General features: G+C 37.7%; 1 protein-coding gene across 1 annotated transcript in view; it reads left to right on the top strand.

Annotated features, from left to right (window-relative positions):
• Nav3 (neuron navigator 3) overlaps window positions 1-24,816 on the top strand; it is a 291,149-nt gene that overhangs the window by 79,507 nt on the left and 186,826 nt on the right. Inside the window, exons 2-3 of the mRNA XM_051139705.1 lie at window positions 6,066-6,183; window positions 6,851-6,903. Coding sequence (XP_050995662.1) covers window positions 6,066-6,183; window positions 6,851-6,903 — 171 coding nt within the window. The remainder of the gene's footprint in view (window positions 1-6,065; window positions 6,184-6,850; window positions 6,904-24,816) is intronic.

Below are 24,816 nucleotides of genomic sequence, written 5' to 3'. Positions count from 1 at the left end.
CCCAGAGACATGACTCCCATCTGTAATCAGAAGTTATCTCCAGTGGATAACCACTCATGGAGGGAAAGTTGGTTTTCTCCAACAGCCTCACTGAATATGCAGACCACACTTAAGGGCAGGCGTCATGCCCAGCAGTAGATGGCCATCAAAAGCAAACTCAGTGGTCCCTGGAATTTTTGTTTTGTTTTATAATGCTTTCTCTGGGCTCTTTATTTATTTTTAACCTTATAGGTCTTGTCTTTTCTTTTCCTTTTAATATTTTATGGTTTCGAATTTTGCTTTTAATGGGTGTTCTGTGAGTGGGAATGTGTGTGTCTCTGCTTCCATATATTTCTTGTGCTTTTTCTTTGCCTCTTTTTTTTTTTCAGTTTGTGTGTTTTGTCTTATCCTTGTTTATTTATTTTTATCTTATTTTATTTTATTATCACTATTATTTTAAATGCCTGTTTGTTTTCTAATGAGAGAGAGAAAGAAAAGAATGTGGATTTGGGAGAGTAGGGAGGTGAGGAGATATGGGAGGAGTTGGGGTGGGGCAGTAATAATCAGGATGTGTTGCATGAAAAAAACTATTTTCAATAAAAAATTTAAAACATAAATAATAAGTATTATAAAGGCATACTCTTATGTTAAGAGGTTGTTACAGCTTGCATTTAGTTTCCTTAATTATTTGTTTTATTACAATTAGATGGATAACTTAGATTTAAGGAGTCCACAGTAAAAATGGTTCTTTAAAATTATTACAATTCTCATTATAATTAATATATATCAATCAGCGTTTTAATATATTTAACATATAATAAATGTGTTAAGTGAAAGGCTATGTGTGAGTTCCTTCAAATATAACAGTAACTTATTAAGAGATACTAGTAACATGGCCTTCTTTAAGAACAAGAATCCAGCTGGGTGCAGTGGCGCATGTTGGTAATCCCAGCACTCAGGAGGCAGAGGCAGGTAGATCTCTGTGAGTTCGAGGCCAGCCTGGTCTAAAAAGTGAGTCTGGGACAGCTAAGAATACACAGAGAAACCTGTCTTGAAAAAAAAAAATGCAGAAAACAAACAAGAAGAATAAGTACTGGTACTGAGTAAATATTTAGTCAATGGGCCTCACCTGGACCTGAAGGGGCAGAATATCACCCAAATAATTCATATGACATAATAGGCACTAGAATTCATGTTGATATACAGTATCTTTGACTTATCATTATAATTACTATAAATGATTTACATGTGTATATATGTATCTGTATATGTATATATAATTAGAAATTCTAGTATATGTATGCATATGTATATTGATTTGGGATAAGTTTAATCTCATTAATTTTCCTTTGTTTTCTAAAGTATAATTTAAAAAGATGTATATAACATTTGTTATACTGGCTTTGAAGGTTGGAATTACCTCTATTTGACGCTTTTGAAGCTTTGACCTGAAGCTTGATTATTGAAATAGTCAGTGAGCTCATACAGAAGTTGCTCAATGCTCAATTCATTTTATATTATTTCCAATTATACCAACTTCTTCACTCAAAGCCTGCAATTAATTCATGGTATAATCCAGGAAAATATAACACACTTTGTAACTCAATCGGCTGGAGCTAAGAAGTTAAATACAATGACTGTGCCATGTGTTAACGAACCAAAGGACACTTTGCAGTCCAAACCCAGCATCAGGGCATAAATTATCATCCCGGTGCAGCAATTGGAATAACAGAACTTAATGGAAGTTGACAGGGTTGTTTGCATTCTCTCTCTTCAGAGCATAACAGACAGTTCTCTGGTGAGTCTGTGCTCTCTCTTCATGTCTACCGTGTCACTGAAGCCCCACCTCTTTGCCCCATCTTTCTTCAACTCACAGAATTTCAATGTAAGACTTTTAAGAAAAAAAAAAAAATCTGGGTAGGCTGACGAATGCCTATAACCTCAGTGCTTGAGAGACTGAGGCAGGAGGATTGCTGCATTTTCAAGGCCATTCTATGTAACAAAGTGAATTTGTGGTTAGCCTGAGATACATAACTAGATCTTATACAAATAAGTGAATAAATGATCTAGGTAAATAGGCGTTGTTGTTTACAATATGGAATTATATTTCACATTTTAATTGTTTTATGTTTTGCCAGATGTATCGTCGGACTCCTTGGGGATGCACAACTTCTCCCTCTCTTGTGATTTTCTTGTAGTCTATCATTTGTTTTAATTATAGGAAATGTACATGTCCATGAGAAGGAATGGCTTACCAAAAGTTTGTGTGTGTGTGTGTGTGTGTGAATATTAATCAGAAATGTCATTTCAGTTCATTTTACTTAGTTACTGATTTTGCTCACTACAACAAAAGTCAGGGCTCTGGTCTAAGCAGACTTTCAGGCAACAATTTTAAGTTTGCAATCGGCTGGGGGAGAAATGCCGGAGCAAGCAAAGTCTGAGGTGTTCCTAGCAGTGCTTAAAGCCAGCCAGGTGGCTTTCGCTTGTTTGCCTAAATTTCCTGGAAGAGTTGCAACCATGCTAAGGCTCTTTCAACATGCGTTTGGGGAGTAAAAATGTAGTATTGTCATCTATAGACTTCCTTCAGCTTGTCATTTAATATGCATTTTCCATGTGGCCTAGTGTCCTCCTAAAATAAGATCCATACAGCATGGAAGGTGACACAGGTGGCCTCCAATAGAGGCACCGTGGAGAACGTGACAACTCTACTTCAATAGTGTCTCTTACTTCAGGAGGCAGAGAAACCAGAAGCCCCGGCTGATGAGAAGATAAGAATCTGGCAGAGGTGGAGAGCCAGGAGTAAGCAATGCAATGCTCCAGCCTCTGTCCCAGTTTTCCCAGTTGCTTCACCTCTCTGAAGCAACTACCTTAACACATACTTATTGTTGAGCTGGCATAGCGAAGTACAACTAGATGGCACAGGGCTGCTCATGACGCCAGGCCAAGTCGTCTTCAGGATTATAACTCTGTGTCACACTCTTTATAGAGGTGCCAGTTTATTAATCTTGGCACACAGCTCTCTGACGCAAAGGTTAATGTTTGCCCTTGCTCGCAGGCTGGAAAGGTTAGGCGATTTCCCTAAGTTTGCAGTGGTCGTAAACTCTCCTGGGGCCTCAGATCAGATACCCTGACTCCAGAACCCAGCCTCCTCCTCTTTGTGGGTCCTTTAAAGGCGGCTGCTGGACCTGTGGACCCCGCCTATGGAGGGACGGCTACAGTTCAAACCCAACCCAAACCATCTTTCCAACTAGCAAGTTGAACTTGGAAGTCTGTTACTTGAATAAAGTAGAGATAACAGGGGGGATACTTAGTGCCTTACATTTATAAATCCTTACAAAAAGAAAAAGAAATACTTCCAGGCATACAAACATAATAAGGCCTGAAGAATCACCAGGTAAGTGAGTATTAAAAGATCACCAAATAAGAACATCTAAAAATTGCTTACATTGTGATTTTGAGGGAGTCATGGGTCATTTTCTTATATTCAAATGTCTGCAAAATAAAGATCAAACATACAAAAGTTTAAGTGGCACTTTGCTAACATAATTTTTCTTATATATCTATGTACTTTCAATTATTCACATTGTAAGATAAATATCACTAGATATTCCTTAGATACTCCTTGATATTTTCTAAAAATCTATCTCCTTTGTTTTAATATTTTTGGAATGCTTCTATCTAGTAACACTCTAAAATTCAAATATATACACACATGCATAGAAATGTACATATCCCTTTAAATAAATCATAATCAGAAATATTACTTATCATTTAACAGAGGTACCAAATATTTTTACAATACATTATCAGGAATATATCTGACACAAATATACATGAAAAATGGCTTTTAGAATTGCTGTTAAATTATTATATAAAAAAGCTGAAATTACAGAATGAAGTTTTAATTTTGAACCTAATGTAGTGTGTATCTTTGTATGAACACATGTGTCTGTGTATGAGTGTGTGTCTCTGCATGTGTGTTCCCATGTATCTGTCTGTATCTCTGTATGTGTTTGTCTATGTCTATTTATGGGTGTGTGTCTCTGTGTGTGTCCTTGTGTCTGTCTTACCTCTCTCTGTATATGTGTGTGTGTGTCTGTCTCTGGGTTTCTGTCTGTCTGTGTGTGGTGTGTGTCTGTTTGTCTGTATCTCTCTCTGTGTGTCTGTGTAAAGCTGTGCTATAATATGGTAAATTGTAGTTAGACATATTCATGATAGAACACTTGTATAAAATTGCTCAAAAATATGAAGGGCTATAACTCCTGGGAAGATTTCCCTCTTTTGTTTTGTCTCGTATACTGATTTGCTAATTACATCATATGTGTTTGTTTTCTTAGCAATAGCCAGGTCTTGTGTTCTGGCTCTGTGATCCTAGCTCCTCCAAAGGTAGAAGCAGGAGGATAGCAATGTCATTGCCTGAGGAAGCTACAGTGTAAACTTAAGGCCAAGTGCGTCAAGTTAGGAAGATCTTATCCCAAAATAGAAAAAGGGGGGTTAAAAGCATAGCACGGCGGTAAAGTGTTTGCTTGTCTTGCCTATAAAAGCTAGGCTTAAGATTTAGTACTGAAAGAAAATAATCTACCTATTTTTTTTTCAATTTTTTAAATTTCATGTATGTGTGTATATATATGTACCATATACATGCCTGTTTCCTGAAGTGGCCAGAAGAGGGCATCAAATCCCTTAGAACTGGAGTTAAAGACTGGTGAGCTCCCATGTGTGTGCTAAGAAGCTAACCTAAGTCCTCTGCAAGAGCAGTAAGTGCTCTCGAGTCTGGGGACACCAGAGTCTCCAGCACCTAAGTGTTTCAGCTTAAGATGTACAAATTATAGGCATTCTGCATCAGCCAGCTTCTTGCTGGACTCAGCACTTCTTGTGCTGTGTCATCCCCTGTCATTTCCTCTGTGGCCCTTTCATGACTTGCTCACATCCCGGTTTCATCATCTCAGCTCTGACCCCAGTGTTTCTTACAACACTTTCTATGCTGCTAAAATAAAAAATGATTTCTTTGTAATCATGTATATGTCTGTTCTCAGAGAGTTCAAAAGAGGACATAAGGGCCCCTGAATCTTAAATGGCAGGTAGAAGTAAGAAGCCCAAGGGGCTGGTCTGCTAGAACCAGAACTCCTGGAACATGCTCTCACCATCTGAGCCACCTTTGTCTGTTTCTTATTTGTTTCCCCTACTCCAGTCGCATTTAAATTCTTTAATATTATGTCATATTTTTCATCTCCCTTATAACAAAGTTATTAATGAACTACCCATGCAATTGAAACATCATTAGGGCAAGTTTCTCTTTTATGGTTAGATTAAACTAACAGATTTTTTTTAAAAAAGAAAGAGCAGTAACATTTCTTTTTGTGTATGTGACATTCTTGAACTTTCAGCCTTTCTTTGTGTCACTACCAGTCGCTGGAGTCACCTCTTTTGTAAGTCAAATTGCCAACCCTGTGGCTTGCAAAGCACTTCTCCGTTCTGTATTGTAATTTCTGCCTTATAACTCCATTTGCTTGCCCGTGTGTTCTGATACAAACACATTTCCCGAGGCTTAAATGAGGGATGACAGCCCAAACAAAATATCTTGGACAGGAAGGCATTTGCAATTATTTCATAAGACGCTGCCAAAATATTGTCACATATAGTATCTCAGACGGCAAATTCAATAAAGTCTTTTCGGAGAAACACATTTTTATGAAGTTCCTTTGTAAATCGGTCCAGGTGGCTTCCTTTTATTCAGATGGGATTATTTTCAAAATAATGAAAGGAGAGGAGAGAAAAGAGAAAGCTAAACTGCTTCCCAGTAGCGATCCCGTCCAGAGTCATCTGGGAAGGGAGTTTTGCTTGGTCACAAGTGACTAGCCCCTGATTTTGAAAGGAGTGATTCATCCTCCTTTGAAACAAGAGATAAGTGGGGGAAAGAGCCGTTTAAAAATGACTTTACAACTGTTTCCTTTGGAGCTATGACTTCTTTAGCTGGAATGCGAGCCAGAACAGTTTCCCTTTGAGTCCGGCGTTTGCCTTGAGCAGTTTTCTTGCCTCTCTTCCCCCATGCCCCACCTCACTTCTTCCCTCCCTGTCTTCCACAGATTTACACTGACTGGGCCAACCACTACCTGGCAAAATCTGGCCACAAACGGCTGATCAAGGATTTGCAGCAGGACATTGCTGACGGCGTCCTCCTGGCAGACATCATTGAGATCATTGGTGAGACCCGCCCTCTGACAACCGGCAGAGGCTCTGCTTCTGCTCTTTTGCTGCACTGTAGTTTAGGTCGAATGTACACAGAATTCTTCCATGTGTCCAGCCAGGAGTCATGAGCGAGGCTAATCTCCAATTTAAGTAAATGTGTTTACATGAGACAGAAACGGGCTTTCTGGGCGTACTTTGAAATAGTTCGAACTGTGCCTTCACATATATATAGCACTGTCCGAAATGAAAGCCTCACTCAACCATATGCCTCCCATGTGTGCGTTTTGTTGACCGGAGTTCCTCATACACTGAGACTCCTTGAAACTGGATCCTGATCCAGCAGGGACAATTGTGAAAGGTTTCATGACAGCAGTCATTTGGCACAAAGCTGAAAAACCAGCAGCAACTTCCTTCTGGCTCGATTTTTTTTTTTTTTTTTTCCGTTTTTTCTTTGCTTGACTTGTGCACGTGGAATTGGTGGCTGGGAACAAGTGTGCTCCTCTGCCCGTGGCTTGGGAGACTAAATAGGGGAAGCGGTGGAGATTCTGCTTGGTGTTTTAATTTTTTTTTTAAGGTTTCCTTTGTGTGTGTGTGTGTGTGTGTGTGTGTGTGTGTGTGTTTCACTTCATTGCTTAAGCATGTTGTTCTTTTTTCTCTCTTTTATTTTATTTCTTGGTTTTAGCAAATGAGAAAGTGGAAGATATCAATCGATGTCCTAGAAGTCAGGCTCAGATGGTAAGAATCAGATTTATTCTCGACCTCAGTGCTTAGCATCGCTTTCAAAGGTAACTGCATTTACACAGTTGCTTTAAACTTTTTTTTTTTTTCTGCATGGCTTCCTGCTTGTATGAAAAACCATCAGAGCCCATTCTGCTCTCCGCATTTCTGTGTGCTCAAATGTCACTGCCACAGCGTCATGCAGTGAGGAATTTGGACTACTGGGCAGCAAGTTTCTAGGTGTTTCTTTTGACCCTTGACATTTTTGTTCTTTTCTTCTCCTTTTGTTTCTTCTGATGTTTCATAGGATGTAATTCTGTACCCTGGGCTTTTTGTCAGGAAACTTTATTTCCAACTTAAAGTCATACAGTTTTACTAAGCAACTGTTTTAAGACTAGTACTTACCACGTGTGTGTGTGTTTTTTTTTTCAAATTACAAGCGTAGCATTTTACTTGTTCATCGAGAGGTTCAGTGTGAGCACATGGGGTACTGCCACCATGGGAAAACAGCTCTGAAGGCTTGCTGTTGCGTATGTGCTGACCAGGGTTTCATTCTGAGATAAAGTTCTCAGGACCCTTCCAGAAAGTCCTCAGTCTGGAGGCCTGTTACCCCAACCCTATGTACTCTTTCCCACAGAGCAAAGCTTGACATTTATAACTAAAACTGTAGATTGATAAACTGCTGAGATAACAAACAAACAAACAAAACCAAAAACCAACAGCCCTAACCACAGAGGCACAATTCAGTGTTCTGGGATGAACCTAAGACAGAATGCCTCTAGTGAAGACACACCGGGCACTTAGCAACCAGAGCAGCAGCCCAAGCCTCCACGCAAGACTGCTTCAGAGAATTCTTGTGGTAGCACAGCATAGGCGCTTTGACTGTCTTGAATCCTTCTCACAGATTTGGTCAAATGAAAAACACATGAGCTTCTTAAACCTGCTGACCTGCTTTGCTAAATGACAAAACAAACAAACAAACAACAACAACTGTGACATCCAATGCAATAAAAGAGATTAATTTTTAAGAGTGATTTCTTAGACTGCTTAAAACATGAACACTCCAAAAAAAAAAAAAAAAACAAAACAAAAAAACAAAAAAACCTATTAAAATATCATGATCTACAGCTGTTGTGAAAAAAAAATCACCATAAAAGGTAAGATCTCTATAAAAGACTTCAGCTTTGATGGTATTTCCTGATCTAAATACTCTCAACATAAATGCTACTCTGTGGAAATTAATTACATTTGCTTTAAACTTTAACTGCTGGCATGCTACAATAGGATAAATATGGTCCCTGCTATGCTAGCAATTGTTTGATTGCGATGTTGGGAAAACATGAAAAGAACTCTCTGGGTTTTCTCAATTGCAAACTAAACCCTAATTGAATGATTGAATATATATATTTGAATATATATATATATATTTGTGTCTATGTGTACACTAATTAACATAATAAGCAAATACAGAGTGATTTTATTGGAAAATTGATAAATAACATAAGAATGGGTTAGCACTTGCTAGAATATTATGAGGATGTTCTTTTGAGAAATGTGTTAGTCCCTGAGATGCGTGTATCATAGCTCCTAATCCTAAAACTCGATTTTTTTTTTATCATTTAACCACAAGGAAGTGGTAGAAAATATAAAATGTTTTCAATCTAGAGCCTTCTGTCTGCTCTGATGCCTGATTTTCTGCTCCTCCCTGAGGATCTCATGTGCAGGCAAGCTCATATAGTTGATAATGGGGGTGGGGGAATCTCCAAAGCTCAAAATTATGGAGAGACAACTCCCTGATATTGATATGAAGTATCTGCACCTAGAATTTCTGCATATATGCAGAAATATCTTAGCATTAGACTCTCTTACTTTTTTAGGGTCTCTTGTTTATTATTAGAGTGGCCATGCAACTGCTGGTATGCAGAAAGAAACCCTAAGCCCGGAAAGCTATGTTGTTATGAAAACTGTGACTTTCTCCCTCTAAAAAGTGTTAGTTGGAGTCATATTAACATTTGCAATAAGGACAACTTGGATCATTTCGTTGTGATTGGTTGGACTTCAATTCTGAAGCTGGCATGAGCCCCCGCTGTTAATTGAGAAGAAAAGCTGTGAAACAAATATAATTTCTGACTGGACTATTTTTGTCACTCCTCTTTAGAATGTTTATTGGTATTATGTGAGTAATGAGTACAAAACCCAGACTAGAGCAGAGGCCAGAGAGGAACAGACAGACAGTTAGGGAGGCTTGACTAGGCTTATGGATCAGGCGTCTGGGCCAATCGGGTGCGCCTGATTCTTATTGTGCAGCCCAAGGCTCCACCTCAGTGATGGAGTGCCATCCTTTCTCACAGAGTGATTGTCACCACATCTTACATTATCTCATCTTTTGTGACCTTTGGCTGCTGTTTGTGTTTAGTATCAACAACAAGAAAACGAGTTAGAACAAAGCCTTCAAGTGCTAGGTTGCCTGGGCTTACATTTCAGACTCTGGGGCTATTGTAGAATCATTCTAAATACTTTATACTAGACTTTGTGGTAATGTGAAACTGCAGTGTACTGACCCATTTCCATCACAGTCAGGTAATCCACAGCCAGTCAGTGTTTCCCAGGAGCTTTAGGGTAGTGGGTAGAGGGACATTTGAATGAAGTCTGTATGAAGATCAGAGTTGCAGTGTAAGTACGTAACAACCACAGCATTGCATAGGGAAGGACAAAAGATCCCAGGAGGGAGGGAGCTTGATGTGACAGAACTCTGTTCTTTGCGCATAGCTGGGGATATCTGAAGGGAAAGGCAGACCCTAATCATGTAAGGGCCGAGGAAAGAGTTTACGTGGTGTTTTGAAGCAGTGGAGGAAAAATTGGATGACTTTCAGTGCTTGGCTGTGTCAAGACTTGATGCAACTATTGGAAGATCAGTGTAGGTGCTACCTGAAGAAAGTATGTTAGAGTCCAGGTGGATGTGGAAGATGGCCAGTTCGTTTTTGTTTTTCAGCCAGATGAGCAAGCTGGAAATTCCCATAGAAGAAACTCGGCTAGAAGGCAGAAGGAATAATGATGCGTTTATAGTTTGATGTGTAGGGTTTGATGCCTCTGTTGGAACATAAAGCAGGCAGCAACTTTAGGTTGTTACCTGGAGCTTCTTTCTGAGGAAGTTAGTGGCTAGACCATGTTTCCTACAGAAGTGATGGATAGCAAGGAGGAAATCTTGGAGGAGGTCTGTGTAAATTCAGCAGAGAAAAGGTTTATGATGGAGTATATTAATATTTATGAGGCAGAAGTCAGGAAAGGAAGAGTGGTGAGAGAGCGTGTGCTCGCTGAGACAGCAGATCACAGGTGTGTTTTGTTAACGCTTGGGATTGCTACCATAGTTTAAGCTCTGGTGTTTACTTTAGCACAAATACTGAGTAAAATGAATTGAATAGAATGTAGCAGATGCTGTCGAATGCTGCCTAGTCTGGTTAATATGCTGGGGTGAGGATGTCAGCTTTGATAATCGGATGGTCATTCATAACCTATATGAAAAGATCCTTCTATTGGGTGATAGTCTATTAAGAAGTAATGACCAATGGGGCTAGAAATAGGCTCAGTGGGGATCCGGGTTCAATTCCCAGCACCCACACGGTGGCTCCAGCTCCAGGGGATCCGACACCCTCACAGAGACATACAAACACCTATGCACATAAAATAAAAAGTAAGGAAATAATGACCAGGCCAGGCATGGTGGCGCATGCCTTTAATCCCAGCACTTGGGAGGCAGAGGCAGGTGGATCAATGTGAGTTCAAGGCCAGCCTGGTCTACAAAGCAAGTCCAGGACAGTCAGGGCTACACGAATAAACCCTGTCTTGGAAAACCAAAGAAGGAAGAGGAGGAGGAGGAGGAGGAGGAGGAAGAGGAGGAAGTAATGACCAAAGTGATAGCCATTGAGCCACAGTTCATTTTACAGGGATCTTGTCGAAGAGAAGAGAAAAGCTACTTGAGAAGCAGCTGGGCTGGGGATAATTTTCACAACTGTGAAAAGAAAGAAGATGCTAGCAGTAGGGACAGGAGAGGTTGTCCAGTTATGAGCACTTGCTGTTCTTGTACAGGACTTGGGATCCATAACTAAGATCCTACTCTCAGCTTGCAATGGTCTGTGACTCCACTTCCTGGAATCTGACACTCTCTAGTCTCCACCAGCTTTAGGCACACATACATACAGACAAAACATACACACATAAATAAAAATAAGTACATAATTTTATTAAAAAAAAAAAAAGAATGTAGTGGTAGTAGAGAGAAAAGGATCCATGGTAACAAGGACATGAGTGATGATGTGAAGTTCTAAAGGAAGTGGTATAGGAAGAAGATTGGCTGTTGGGGGAAATGTAAACAAACAAACAAACAAACAAACAGCCACTTTCCTTGTGCCATACCACAGAGGACATGAATGTATGGAATGTGGTGTTGAAGTAGATAAGCCAAAATTTAAGGAATTTAAATCAACATAGTAATGATCAGAATTTTAGATAATGTTAGTATACTCTTTTCTCCTACTTTTATTGCTTTTCTTATAATAAAGAAAAAAATCAATGTTTTGAATTATAAATTAGAGGCAAAATCATACATGTACATGTATATAACAGAATATAATAATGTTACTTTAGGTCGCATGGTCCAAAGGGCACATATTTAAGAAAAATATCTTTTTTGGTGCCAGTTTTTAAAAAAAATATTTTTTTATTTTTTACATATGTGTTTATATTATTACGCATATATGCAATAAAATACCCACAGCAAGAAGAATCATGAAACAATCAGGAATTTTATAAATGTTACATTCTTAGAGTTTTGGCTATTTGTATTTGGCAGTCTTGAGGAAAACATCTTTCCTATCTTGATGCATCTAAAATTCTGAATGTAAATCAGAATATCTATCATATCTCATCATTATCAACTTAAAATATCTATCCAGACCTAAAAAACATCTTAACCCCTAAACAACTAAGTTTAATTGTAAAATTAAAGTATCTGGTCTTCAACCCCATCAGAGACTTGAGAAGGAATAAAATTAATTACCTGAGTGTACGGGAAGTGCATGTTAGCAGCTTCCCAAATGAGAAGATGAGAGACAGTTTGCTACCTGAGCAGTCAACCAAAACTCTTTATAGTATTGGAGCTTATCCTTTAAAAAATATATAGTTTTACCACTCTGGGTTTCAAAGACATAGCTATGTTTTATGAGTGAGTTTCAGATCATGACTATCTTGAAACATAGATGTAGTTTTGTGGGAGCTGACCAAACACTGTGTTTAACATCACTTGACGATGAAATTACTAATATAGATGACAGCTGTTGAGTAATTTCTAATTAAGTATTAATCAGGATACAAAATATATGCTCTGCGTGTCATATATTTGGTGCACTTACATGAGGAGATAAGTTAATAACTATAAATACCAGGAATGTCCTGAATGCTCAGTAGATTAAAAATAGCTAAAGAAAAAAAAATGCCCAACATTTATTTGAAAGGCAGAGGCACAAGTGTAAGATTCCCAAACAAGAATGTTAGACACGAAGGAAAATTGGTTTGAAAACAAGTTTCTCTTCATCTTAAGATAGACTGTTATATTTCAGGGTACTCAGAGATGCCCAGATGATTTAGGAATTTGATGGTTTGAAATTCTTGTCAGGCCAGAAATAGTTTATATGACATAGCTGAGGATTAAAACTGTGTGGCTCAAGGCTTGCTGGTGTTCCTTCCCTGCAGTATTCTTTGTGACCCTACTGCCAGCTCAACTGTCAGTTAGCCACAGCCTTTAGCTGTGTTTTTTATATCTTATATGTTGTTGTGTAAAATTTGCTGACAGAGGGTCTTTGGGGAATATTTGTTCCTTTTTAAAAATTGTCCTTAGGAGTAAGAGAGGTAGACTCAGTGTCCCCTCCTGTGTGATTCCATGGCCCACAGGGATATGGCTTCTAAAAGAATTATTTTTTCTGAAATTTGCAGACATTTTCCCCACTTTTATAGTTAGGCTTGCCTGGGAAATGACCTATTCTTGATAGAGAAAGTGTCCCATGTCTTCTAGCTTTGTGCCCTGTAAAGTTTTAATTCTTTGAGCTACTGGTTGTTATTGCTCCCCAGAGTGCACATTAGGTTAAGATAGGAAGAAATAGTTTAACAAAATGGGGAAGAGATAAAGCACTAGAATGTTCTTAAATTTTAATATACATGCTAGAAATCTAGCCCTATGACTCAAGGAGAGCCCTATTCCTACCTTAGTCTGTGTAGGGTCCCCTGCCGTATTGAAAGACGCTAATTTTGGAATGATGAGATGAAGAGATTAGTGAAAAAAATATTTATTATAAATATTTCTCTGATCTAATACAAAATACTAAGAAAATTATACTTTATAGGTTTCTTACTGATTTCATTATTTGCATAAAGTCACTAAATTCGGAAGAAATATAAGCTTCTCTCTAAGGCTTTCATCCTGATGGTTTTTAAAACTAAATTTCTTTAGAATAGTTCAGCCTATTAGTGAACTTTTGATATGTATTATATGGGATGAAAATGGTCAAATTAATTCTCCTTCTGGCTCTTTCCCAGAAAAAGGAATTGGATCTTGACTCTGTCTGGCAATGAGGAAAGAGGGCAGGTGATATCACAGTTCAGTGAAATACTAATAATTCTTACTGATATTTTATCTTAGAATTACTGTATTTCCTGTCTTTATAGATGTTTTAATTTGGTTTCATTGTGGAGTGAGAAAGATGTTTCCTAAATTGCACTAGATGTAGTAATAAGAAATAATGATGAAACAGGAGAGGTCTTCTCTGCCTGGCCTCAGGATAATGATTTTAAAAGTTGGCTTTTGAATAGGTATGTGTTTGGAACTTCTTAGGTAAGTCTACACTAGTTGCTTCACAAAGTTATAATTAAAAAGAATTCTACGTATTAATTCAATTAACCTCCCTTATGTGGATAGTCATGAACAGAAGAAATTTTTAGGTTTCTTGTTACATTTTGAAAAAAAAAAAAACATACTGTCCACCTGATTTTTGTTACTTATGTTTAATGTAGCAAAGAAATATTAAAAAAATAATTGCACGGGATCTAAATTTTAATGATAGTTCTGAGAATTGGGTAATGCCATCATAATTTATTGATTGGATTTCAAACACACACACACACGCACACATGCATACACACAGGCACACACATTGACACACCTGGAACTAGATATTTTACTAGTTCCAACTATTCTGCAGTCAGAACAGCTCTGCATAAGAACGAGGCTTAATTGACAATACATGTGTTCCATATTGAGAAAGTGTAGGAACTGTAGCTTGGACTCACGCATCAGGCCAAGCCTGATATCTTTTAGACTTGTTTATAAATAAGTTTGACAGAATACAGTTTGGAATGTAGACCACTAAATTTTTGGCTTTCCTGTTTCCGCTCCTTTCATTTTAAATACATAATTTTTAATAGAAGTTTGAGGCATGCGTCAAATTTCGAAGTTATCAATGTTTTCCTTAGACTCTGTGTTCATATGTTCACATACCCCCTAATTATCCAAGCCCCTACCCCCAGAGTGGTAAGTCAGTTGTAATAACTGGTTGGTTACTTTAACACAGCCTTACTATTCATAGAACATAGTTTACGTTAGTAATGATTTGGGGAAAATGTGTATTTGTTTGTATTTACCATTAAAATAGTTTCAATCCTATAAAAATATCTTATGGTAGTTGTCACATATTCCTAATCCTTCAAAACTTGTGTTCATTTGCTTTTCCCCATAGGTGGTGGCTTTTCAGATTGGCTTCTTTCACTTAGCAATTTGCATTAAATATCCTGTCACATTATTACCTGATCTGACCACTCATTCTGTATTAGTGCTGAATGTTATCCTAGCGTGGATGTGTTTGCCCTATGTATTATTCATCTATTAACTCACCGAAGTCCTTCCTATTAGCTCCCAAGGCTCAGGACATTTGCAGGAAGTTGCTAACAGTGTCTCTGTGCAGATGTCTGTATGGGCACGTGTTCCTATACATCTTGCCTAGTAAATATTTGCAATCACAACTGCAGATTATGTGTAAATTTGCAGAGTTCTGAAATAAGACACTCAAACTGCCTACAAGGTGGCTCAGCAATGTTTGTGTTCCTACTCTGAATGAATGTGTTTCAGTTCTATGCATTCTCGTGAATGGTTGGTGCTTTATTTGTTCCACATTTTGGACCTTCTAAATAGACATATAGTTTTTATATGACACTCTGTGGTGACACAGGGTGAGGAAGATCTTTTCATAAACTCTCTGCTGTCAGGGCATAGTGCTGTATTATTTTCAGAACTTTGGCTCCATTAATCAGATTTTTTTTTACTACTAAGGGCTCTCTGTGTATTTTAATTTTAATAAACTATTATTATTATTATTATTATTATTATTATTATTATTATTATATTGATTTTTCAAGACAAGGTTTCTCTGTTTAGCTTTGGCTGTCCTGGACTCAATTTGTAGATCAGGCTGGCCTGGAACTCACAGAGAGTTGCCTGCCTCTGCCTCCTAGAGTGCTGGGATTACAGGTATGCGCCACCACACCTGGTCATAAACTTTATTATTAAAAACCTCACAAATAAATAAAACCTTCACACACCAAAATTAAATAAGCCCAAATTCTATGAAGCCTAATGAACTTTCATATAGTAAGATTTGTATTTAGAAGTTATGGATCCTCACATTCAATTTTTACTTTTAGTATTGAATATACTTTATGTGCTCACCCACCATCAAAACAAAAAATAATAAGTCCATGGCAGAATTGGAGCTAGAAAAACAATTAGCTTTATATCTCCTCTCTCAGTGTCTATTTTATATATAATATTTATCTGAAATGTATATAAGTAATGCATATGTCTAGTGTATACATTTTAGGTAAAAATGTATGTCTCATACATATTTTAGATAGTAGGCATCTATGGGAAATATTTCCACCCACTGAACTTTTAAAAATCATTATTTTGCCTTCTTTTAACCCCAGACAAAGGGTTGGAGCACAGCTTATTTCCTTCATAGACAAAACATTCCATGTTGCATCCAAAATGTCATTGCCATATCCAAGACAGTCTAGAGTTTTCTCCCGAGTTCTCCAATTTTTACTTTTGGTGGCTCATCTTTAAATTTATTGCTCACTTCAAATTGATTTTCTGGGAAAAAAAAAAGTGACGTCCAAATCTCGTTTTGATAGCCTGTTGTCTTAACATCCTTTTTGGAAAACGCTGTCTTTTATCTACCACGTTGCCTTTTCATCTTTGTCAAATTTCTGTTCTATCTACGTATCTGCCTTCTTTTATAGGCTGTCTGTGCTGTCCGTTGTGTTCTGTTTGTTGTTTTTCCGTTGCCGCACTGCCTTGTCACTGTAGCTCTGTAGTGCTATATCAGGTCCCATAAGCACCTATTTTATTCTTCTTACTCCATGGAGATCTATCAGCTATTCTGTCTCTTATGCTTTCACAGACAACATTGTAATCATTTCTTGATTTCAAAATTACATGCAGGGCCTTGAGTTGAACTTGCTCTCTCTTCCTCCTTCTCTTTAACATTTTAATAACCTCTCCCTCCCTTCGCCTACTCCCGAACTTATGATATAAATAAGCACTCTTTTCTAAGACCACATGTGTTCCTCCGTTTGTGACAGGAATATAAATGTCCACGTATTTGAGGAAGGGTGTGGTCATGAGACGGGAATTATATTTATAGAATTTTTTATGGTTGAATTGCTCATTATTGAAGCATAAAACAGTGTTTTGGGTTTACAACAAAACACCAAGTTGCTGTCTATTTTTGCTTGGGACAAACTCAGGAGGAAGAACTTTTTTAAAATCCTGCTGTCTTCAGGTCAATAAATACTGAAGCTGCTTTTCAGAGTGTTATGATTCTTCATTCTTTCCATTATAATTCCTGATGATGATTCACTGTCATTTATATTTGAAAACAAATGTTCACATTTGATACTTATTATATTCTACCAAGTCAGTTAAAGGGGTTTTGACCAAAACAAAATTTGTCAAATAAGATCTTTGAGAACTTTCCATATCTATACCTATATCTATCAACATATAGACACATACACATACACATAGAAATGTACAGATATGTTGCATAGAAAATTTGTATTTAGGAGAAGATTATTTTCACATAGGAACAGTATGTATTATGAAATTAATCCTTTGTTTCTAGTATGGGTATCTGTGTATATTCATATAGACAGATACATAGATATACACCCATGCCCAATTTCTACTATACAACAAAATTCATTTTTTAATTCTCACGTAATATTTTGAGGAAGGAAATAAAAACACCTTTATTCCTATTTCACACTTTGGAATCAGTAACTATGGGAGTAAACACTTCTCGGCTTCTAATGACATGTACGTTGTAATGCCCAAATGAGAACTAGATTTACTTGACAGTAAAGTGTTTAGACCCTTCATTAAGGTGCCCATAATGTAAACACATTTCCTATATCAATCTCAGAGCAGCTTAAAACAGAATGAAGGAAAGAAATACAAAAGAGAAAAATACACTCACCTTGCAGTTTTCCCTATCTTGTCCTGCTAATTTGGGAGCAGGAAGCGTACTACCTTCACACCTCAGTGTCACTAGCACCTAATCAAGAATTTTGTTCCCTTTCTGAAGAATTTGTTTAAAAACAATCACAACTTTAGGAGGCAAGGCTTGAGAAGGAGCTGCTCACAGAGACCCAGGCCATCCTGGTTTACAGAGGTGCAATTTCTACTGTTGTACTCTGCACCACACTGAATTATGCTCCTGGAACTGCTGTACCAAATCATCACCAGCTTGATGAGTTAAAAGTATTGGAATGTGGTCTCAGACCTTGAGACCAAAACTGAAATAGTTACCACCAGGCAAGAATCAAGAAATCATTTGATCTGTGTTCCTCTCAAAGGCCTGAGCAGAATTCCATTCTATGTCATTTCCGGCTTTGGGTACCTGCTGGAATTCCATGGGTTGTGGTCACACCAGTGATCTCCTGTTTTGATCTCTGAACATACACAGATGCACTAAGAAACAATTTGGAAGTCTTTAAACCTTGTAAACATACAAAATATATGGGGCAAGTAGATTTTACATGCTATTCTATCTTTATTCACCTGATGTCTTTTGAATAACTCTTTTGTGCTTGACACTATCTTAACCTATATGCTAATTGTGTAGACAGCTTTAGCCAAGGCTAGGAAATAGCTCAGTTACAATGTCTACACTACATTTGTCAAAATAGTGTGAGAAAAAGACCAACTTCACAGCAGGCTGGGAGATTTTGTGTGGAAATTCCAGCTGACAGTTTATCAGTCGTTCACACACAGGACTGCAGGACAATCTCGCTAAGCCTCTAGCAAATAGGAAAACAAAGTTAATCTTATCAGACTTTATGGGGAAGATAAAAAATGACTTATATTTATAATACATTGCTAGCTGCTTAAAATTGTTCTTCAACTTGCTCTCCGTGCCAGCTCTGACAAGTCAGGGTTGGAGAAGATGGAGAAGGAATAGCCAGGCCACTCCTCTTGCTTCTGTTGTCACGTAAAATATAGACTGTGTAGACTGTCTCTCCTCTTCTTGCACAGCACACTATGAAGATAGAGCAATTATGGCTAAACTGGAAGAAATTAAGCACATTAGAATCCTCTTTAAAAGAATCGGCCCACTGCGAGAGCATGGCTGAACTTTGATTTGTGAAGATTGTCTTGTCATTTATCAATCAGTAAACGGAAATGAAATAGATACCTTGCTCCTTGTAACTAAAACCCACCGTTAGACCAGGCTTTGTGAGCAGCCTTGACCCCTGTCAGAGCATGGAAGGTACTCCTGATTGGCCCACACTCATTCCCATGTCATCGCCTCCTGCCTTCAGATTGCCCTTGGTTTCATGACGCCCCCCCCCACCCCCACCCCCTTTTGCCCTATCTCTCCTCTTCAGTGGATTTTGCAAACAGATTCAAAGTCTGTTAACCTTCCTAGGGATTTCACACTGGTGAATACTTGGATGCTGTGCATAACAACATACGTGAGGCTCAGTTTTCTGATTCCCTGGCTGTTCTGATCTAGAGGTCCTCGGCTTCAGATGTTTTCTAACTGTGACCAGCTCACACTCGGCTCTGTTCATGGTTCGCCTTGTAGCATAGGCCTGCCATTAGCTCATCTTCCCTGGCCTGTTGGGGGACCAAGCAGGCATCTTTTTAAGCCTCAAAATGTAGATATGAAAACTCTAAGCTGTTTGTATAAATATGTCAGTCCAGTTCTTGGTTCAGTACTTTTTTCATTATAATTTGATTTTAAAATGGGTCCTTTAGAAGAAGATAGCTTTGTAGGTTTCAGATTTTATTTTTTGTTAGTCCCTTACCCTTCTGACTGAAAATCAATTTTTCCAGCTTCATTTTATGATTCTATGTCTCTCATAGCATAACAACCATTATTTTTATATTGGCATTTATTTCTTATTTATAAAAATGTTTCCTTCAATCCCACCAGAGACTTGAGAAGGAATAAAATTAATTTCCTGAGTAAATAGGTAGTGCAAGGTAGCAGTTTCCAAAATGAGAAAATGACAGAGACAGTTTGCTGCCTGAGCAGTCACCCAAAACTCTCTGTAACATTGGAGCACCATCTTCAGCCTTCTGGCCCAATATATCTGACAGACTTATTTGTGAGGCAGGAACTATTGAGGACTTGCTTTACCCTGTCTTGGCATAGTTTGGCCATCAACTCTGCCTGCATCCAAGTTTGCCCTTTTGTAGGAAGAATTCTGTCTGCGGTAGAAACGAGGGCATTTTGCCCAGTGGTTTGTTTGCCACACTTGAAGCCTTCTCCATAAGGAGGTTCTTTGATGCTCATCATCCTCTTTGAGACAGACTGGGTGCTGCCAGGAGTTAACATGTCTTATTGTCAATGAATCTTTAAAATAATAAAAAAAAAATCATAAAATGCCAATTCTGTAAGTCTCTGAGGTTTTTGAAGACCCTATCCAACTACTTTACCTTATCCTTCTATAGACTCATATCTATCTGTTATACCTGGGATGTCTATTCTTGTGATAAAAATATACTAGTATTGATATGATCATGATTTGATCAGCTAACAATTACCTTGTAAAACTTATTTATCCTAAATAGCCTGCAATAGCACTTTCAAAATGTTGGAAGTAAACCTTGCATTATAATTGCGTTGTATGGGCACAATACCTCATATTAGAGTGGAACTATGTATATATAATGTGTGTAGAGAATAATCTTAAATTTTAATTCTATACCAATGTATCAAAATCAAACTTACTTGGCGTCAATATACAAAATTCTATACCAGTGAGTTAATAATAACTTCGTGAGTAACAATTAAGGCATTAAATTGAAGAGTAGATTCACTAATCTACTTTTTGTCCTATTATCCCTATATATTTCTATATTCCTCCATCTTTCTTTTCAACTTCTATCCCCAAACTTAAAAAAGAAAGATAAAGGAAAAGAGAGACTGCCTTGAGTCCAACCTCATTTTCTCTCTGAATAAGATCAATAGTAACTTGTAACCAACGCTCAATGAAAATATACATCCAAAGCCCAAGAAAGCAACCAAAAACCTATTCAAGACCACTTAAGAGAGATGGGTGTTGTTATCTTAAGGTTTCTTCTGGCTGATCTGGACAAAGAATATCTTTGTAGGGGCCCAAATAAAATTGGGGATAATGGTTAAACAAGCTAAGAATAGCATTTGTGGTCAGGTTTCTAAATGTTGAGAAATCCCAGACTTAATTAAAGTCCTGTGTGAGACAGTCTGAAATGCCAGTGATGGGGTTGAAAACCAGATAGTTTAGTTTTACAAATAAGCTTACTTGTTTAGGGGTTAAGATATTTTTAGATTTAGATAGATGTTTTTGTTGATAATGATGAGATATGATAGATATCAATTTACATTCAGAATGTTAGATGCACCAAGATAGGAAGGATGTTTTCTTCAAGGTTGCCAAATACAAGTAGCCAAAGACACAATGAATGTCGCATTTATATAATTCCTGATTATTTGGTGGTTCTTTTTGCTGCAGGTATTTTATTGTATGTATGTGCAATAATTTAAATGTATATGTAAAAAGATAAAAATAAAAATGTTTCTTTCAAGTCCTGAGTCAGGAGGGAGGCTAATAGATGCAGGTGAGAATAGGGAGCTATTATAGTCAGAATATATATGAATTTTTCAAACAACAAACAATGCAAGTTTCAAAATAACTATTCAGGCCTTGAAAATGTCTCTATGAATAGAAAATGTATTCTAAAGCTCTGATCCATGACTTGGTTTCTAAATGATATTAGGAGTACTCCTTGGGGCAGTTGTGATAATAGTGGATTACTGTATTATGCCGATTAAGGTAAAATCCTGGTAAAGAGAATGGCATCTCTTACTTGTTTGAAGACCTAATGGCCCAACTGGGCTGAGCCAACCACCTGGCCAAAGGCTCATCCCTAGGAAGGCGGGTTTCCTCCCAGCCATGCTAAAGAGGTGGGTGAGATAAGCAGCTCTTCTGTGAGGGTGGACTCTTCCTCCCAGAATGTCTGCCTGTAAGTGCAGTGGTGTGGGGGGCCACAGGCAGGAGGCTTCAGAAGTCAGTCTATTTCTCTCAAGGACTCAGAAAAGCTTCAGTTCTTGTTTTATTCCTTCCATATCTGTTGTAGGAAAGGTTTTCTTTTTTTGGGACTTCCTTACTGTGGCAATAAGGACCCTCCTGATATGTGGTTGCTTGTTTATCCCACATGTGGCTGCTTCTCTTGCCTGTGCAATCTCAAAGGGCATCGCTCTTCGCCTTCTTTCGTCTGTTCACCTCCCCTGGGCAGTGTTAGAAGTAACACTTACAGTTTGCCAGCTGGCCTTGAGGTGCTTTTGCTTTTAAACTAAAAACAAACAAACAAACAAGCAAACAAACACCCCACAACTTTATGAGTTTCAGGGGAAAAAGAGGCAATTACTAAAGTAATAATTGAAAATAGCTATCACATAACATTTTTATCATATAACTTTTAACTAAAGCAGAACAATTGCTATATTTTACTTTATTTCACCAGACAACTTTATATTTGGTTAAAACCTTTGACTAAAAGTCAAATTATGTGAACACATTAGTATATACTTTTGATCAAAGTGAGCCATCTCATTTTGATTTTGGTAGCAATGATATTTATTATTTAGATGAGTGAGTTAGTTATTTAACTAATTTATATAGTTATGAGTTCATCTTGGGAAATGGAAGCATAATAACTGATGCCAGGCATAGCAGCACTCGGTAAACTGAGGCAGCGGGAAATCAGGAGTTCAAAGCCAGTCTGGAGTACATGGCATGATCCTATCTCAAAGTAAAGTGACACAACACAACGCAACACAACACAGCACATCATAGAGGGCTAAGCTGTAAGGTAGGAATGGATTGAGTTCTTCATGTAACCAGGTGTCTAGTCCTTCTTTCATGTCCTAACCCGGATGAGCATCTTGTGGAGCCTTCAGCTATTTCATCTTGGACTATGCTTCTTTGTCTCATTCTTTTGCAGTGGGATTTGAGTTACAGGGCAGAGAGACCCTTTCAGTGCCAGGTGAAATACCACTGTGTGTGTCTCTGCATAGCGTGAGTGAGTGAGGCATCGTTAAGCTCTCTTTAACAACTCACGAACAGTTTTCCTTGTGATATCTCTGGTTAACAGACTCTGTTCCTCCCTCTGCCGCTTGTCTGGCTTTATCAGAATGTGAATTATCTCTCAACTCTAAATGACATTCTGTGAAAGCTTCTGCAGATCTATAGTGAAAATTGATGACTCCATTCTCTCCTGTGCCATACATGGTTGTTTATATATCTCTTTTGGAATTTATCATACAGAGTCTTGTAGTATAGTGATGCATGAATCTTTACTGTCTCGGCAGCTATTTTATAAGCCCACAAAGCCAAGGCATTGTAATTTATTTTTATATCCCTTCACCATCTCCCAGAGCCCTTGCCTCACAATAAACAGTTGATAGTTGCTGCATGAATTAAGTGAGCAGTGTTAATCCCTGTACCAAGGATAAGACTTAAACGTGATTCTAACACTAATATTAATCATATTCAATCATTTAGTGTTCAGAGAAAGTTCTCATTAAATATCTTTATGTTAGTATGAAACCACCTGTGATGGGACAAGCTCAAATATGTTAATGTTGTGAAAGACTTCCAGCTACATTGCTTAGATAGAACAGGTTACACCAGTTTTGCTACAAAGCAGAATGCCAACAATCATATAGCCTAATGTGTGGGTTCGGTGTAAAGATATTTTTGTTTGGAGTCAATTATTTGATATTAAAATAAAAAATGCAACTGGTTGTAATGTAAATGTTGGGTTTATATCTAGAATACTTAACCCTCAATTAAAGTAATCAAAGCTATTAACATAGTTTTGATTGTTTTAAGTTTTCTATAAACAAGATAGCATGATTCCTCCTTTTCTCATTTCAAATCCAGTTTGTAATTTAGTAGTTACTCGTGTCCATGTTTAGCAAGTTTGTAAGGATCAACTTAAATGTTTGACTGTAAACTAAATTGATGTTTTGAAAACTGGATCTCTTATTTATGTGAGTATGTGAAATTATTGGAAATTAGTAAGTGCTCTCTGAAATGTTTTAGGACAGCATCTCTATCTTATGTACAATAGTAAGTATTTAATGAATGAATAAATTACCAAGTTTTATATAATAGGAACTCAAGTGGCAGTGCGTTAATATGATATAAAATTATACAGATTTAAGTTATATGCATTTTAAAATGTGAAATCTTAGGGTAGAGAAATGGATTAATGGATAATAGAGTTTGCTGTTCTTTTGTTGTTGTTGTTTTTTGAGACAGAGTTTCTCTGTGTAGCCTTGGTTGTCCTATACGAACTTTGTAGACTAGGCTGGCCTCGAACTCACAGCAATCCGCCTGCCTCTGCCTCCTGAGTGATTAAAGGCATGCGCCACCACTACCTGGCTTGAGTTTGCGGTTCTTATACAAGATCTCAGTTCAATTTCCTGCACCCATGTTAGGTGCCTCACAACCATCTGGAAATGCAGTTCCTGAGGATCTGATACCCTTTCCTGGCCTCTGCAGACACTGCACCTGAACATATTCAGTCAGACAGACAGACACACACGCGCGCGCGCGCGCACACACACACACACACACACACGTAAATAAAATGTTTTTAAAAATGATCTCCCACTGATGCTCAGTTTATATGTTTGATATTTCTGAAACTATTTACTGAATGTAGAACTTGGGAACTTTGCATTTTCATAGTTGGTTAGCCATGCTGAAATTTAGCACATGAAAGAGGGAAAGTACATTCGATACCAGTAAAAGATATGTCACTAATGGAAGAAATGACTTAAAATTTTCTAACACAGTAATAGGAAAGTGAAAGTCTTTGGGGGTGACTATCAGTCAATTGGAAATGGGCTGCTCATGCATCAGATGAGGAATACAGCCAGGGAACTCACATTGAGTTTATTTGTAATAGCTCCACAGGGAGACATCCCTCTGAGTGTCCTTGTGATTCAGTAGAAAATCCCTGACTTATAGTGTACATCACATAAGCAAGAGGCAGTAAGTTACTGTGATCTAGGCTGTGAAATTCCTGCGGACAACTGGAAATAAATTGAAACTGCATGAAAGGATTTCCTTTGAAAAGAGCAGGTTCCAATATTTGAAATCACATCAATATTTATTAAAAAACAAACAAACAAACAAAAAAAAAACCCTGTTTTTAAACTGGCCCCCATCTGCTGACACTTTTATTTAATTCATTAGGGGATAAAACTGATAATTCTGCTTTTAAAAGCGCTTATGTTTCTTCTTATGTAGAGTAAACTTTAGAAA

Source organism: Acomys russatus, chromosome 31 (assembly GCF_903995435.1).
Source record: "Acomys russatus chromosome 31, mAcoRus1.1, whole genome shotgun sequence".
In the NCBI taxonomy this organism is placed as follows: domain Eukaryota; kingdom Metazoa; phylum Chordata; class Mammalia; order Rodentia; family Muridae; genus Acomys; species Acomys russatus.
Note: the sequence above shows the minus strand (reverse complement) of the source record. Positions and strands in the feature narration are given on the sequence as shown.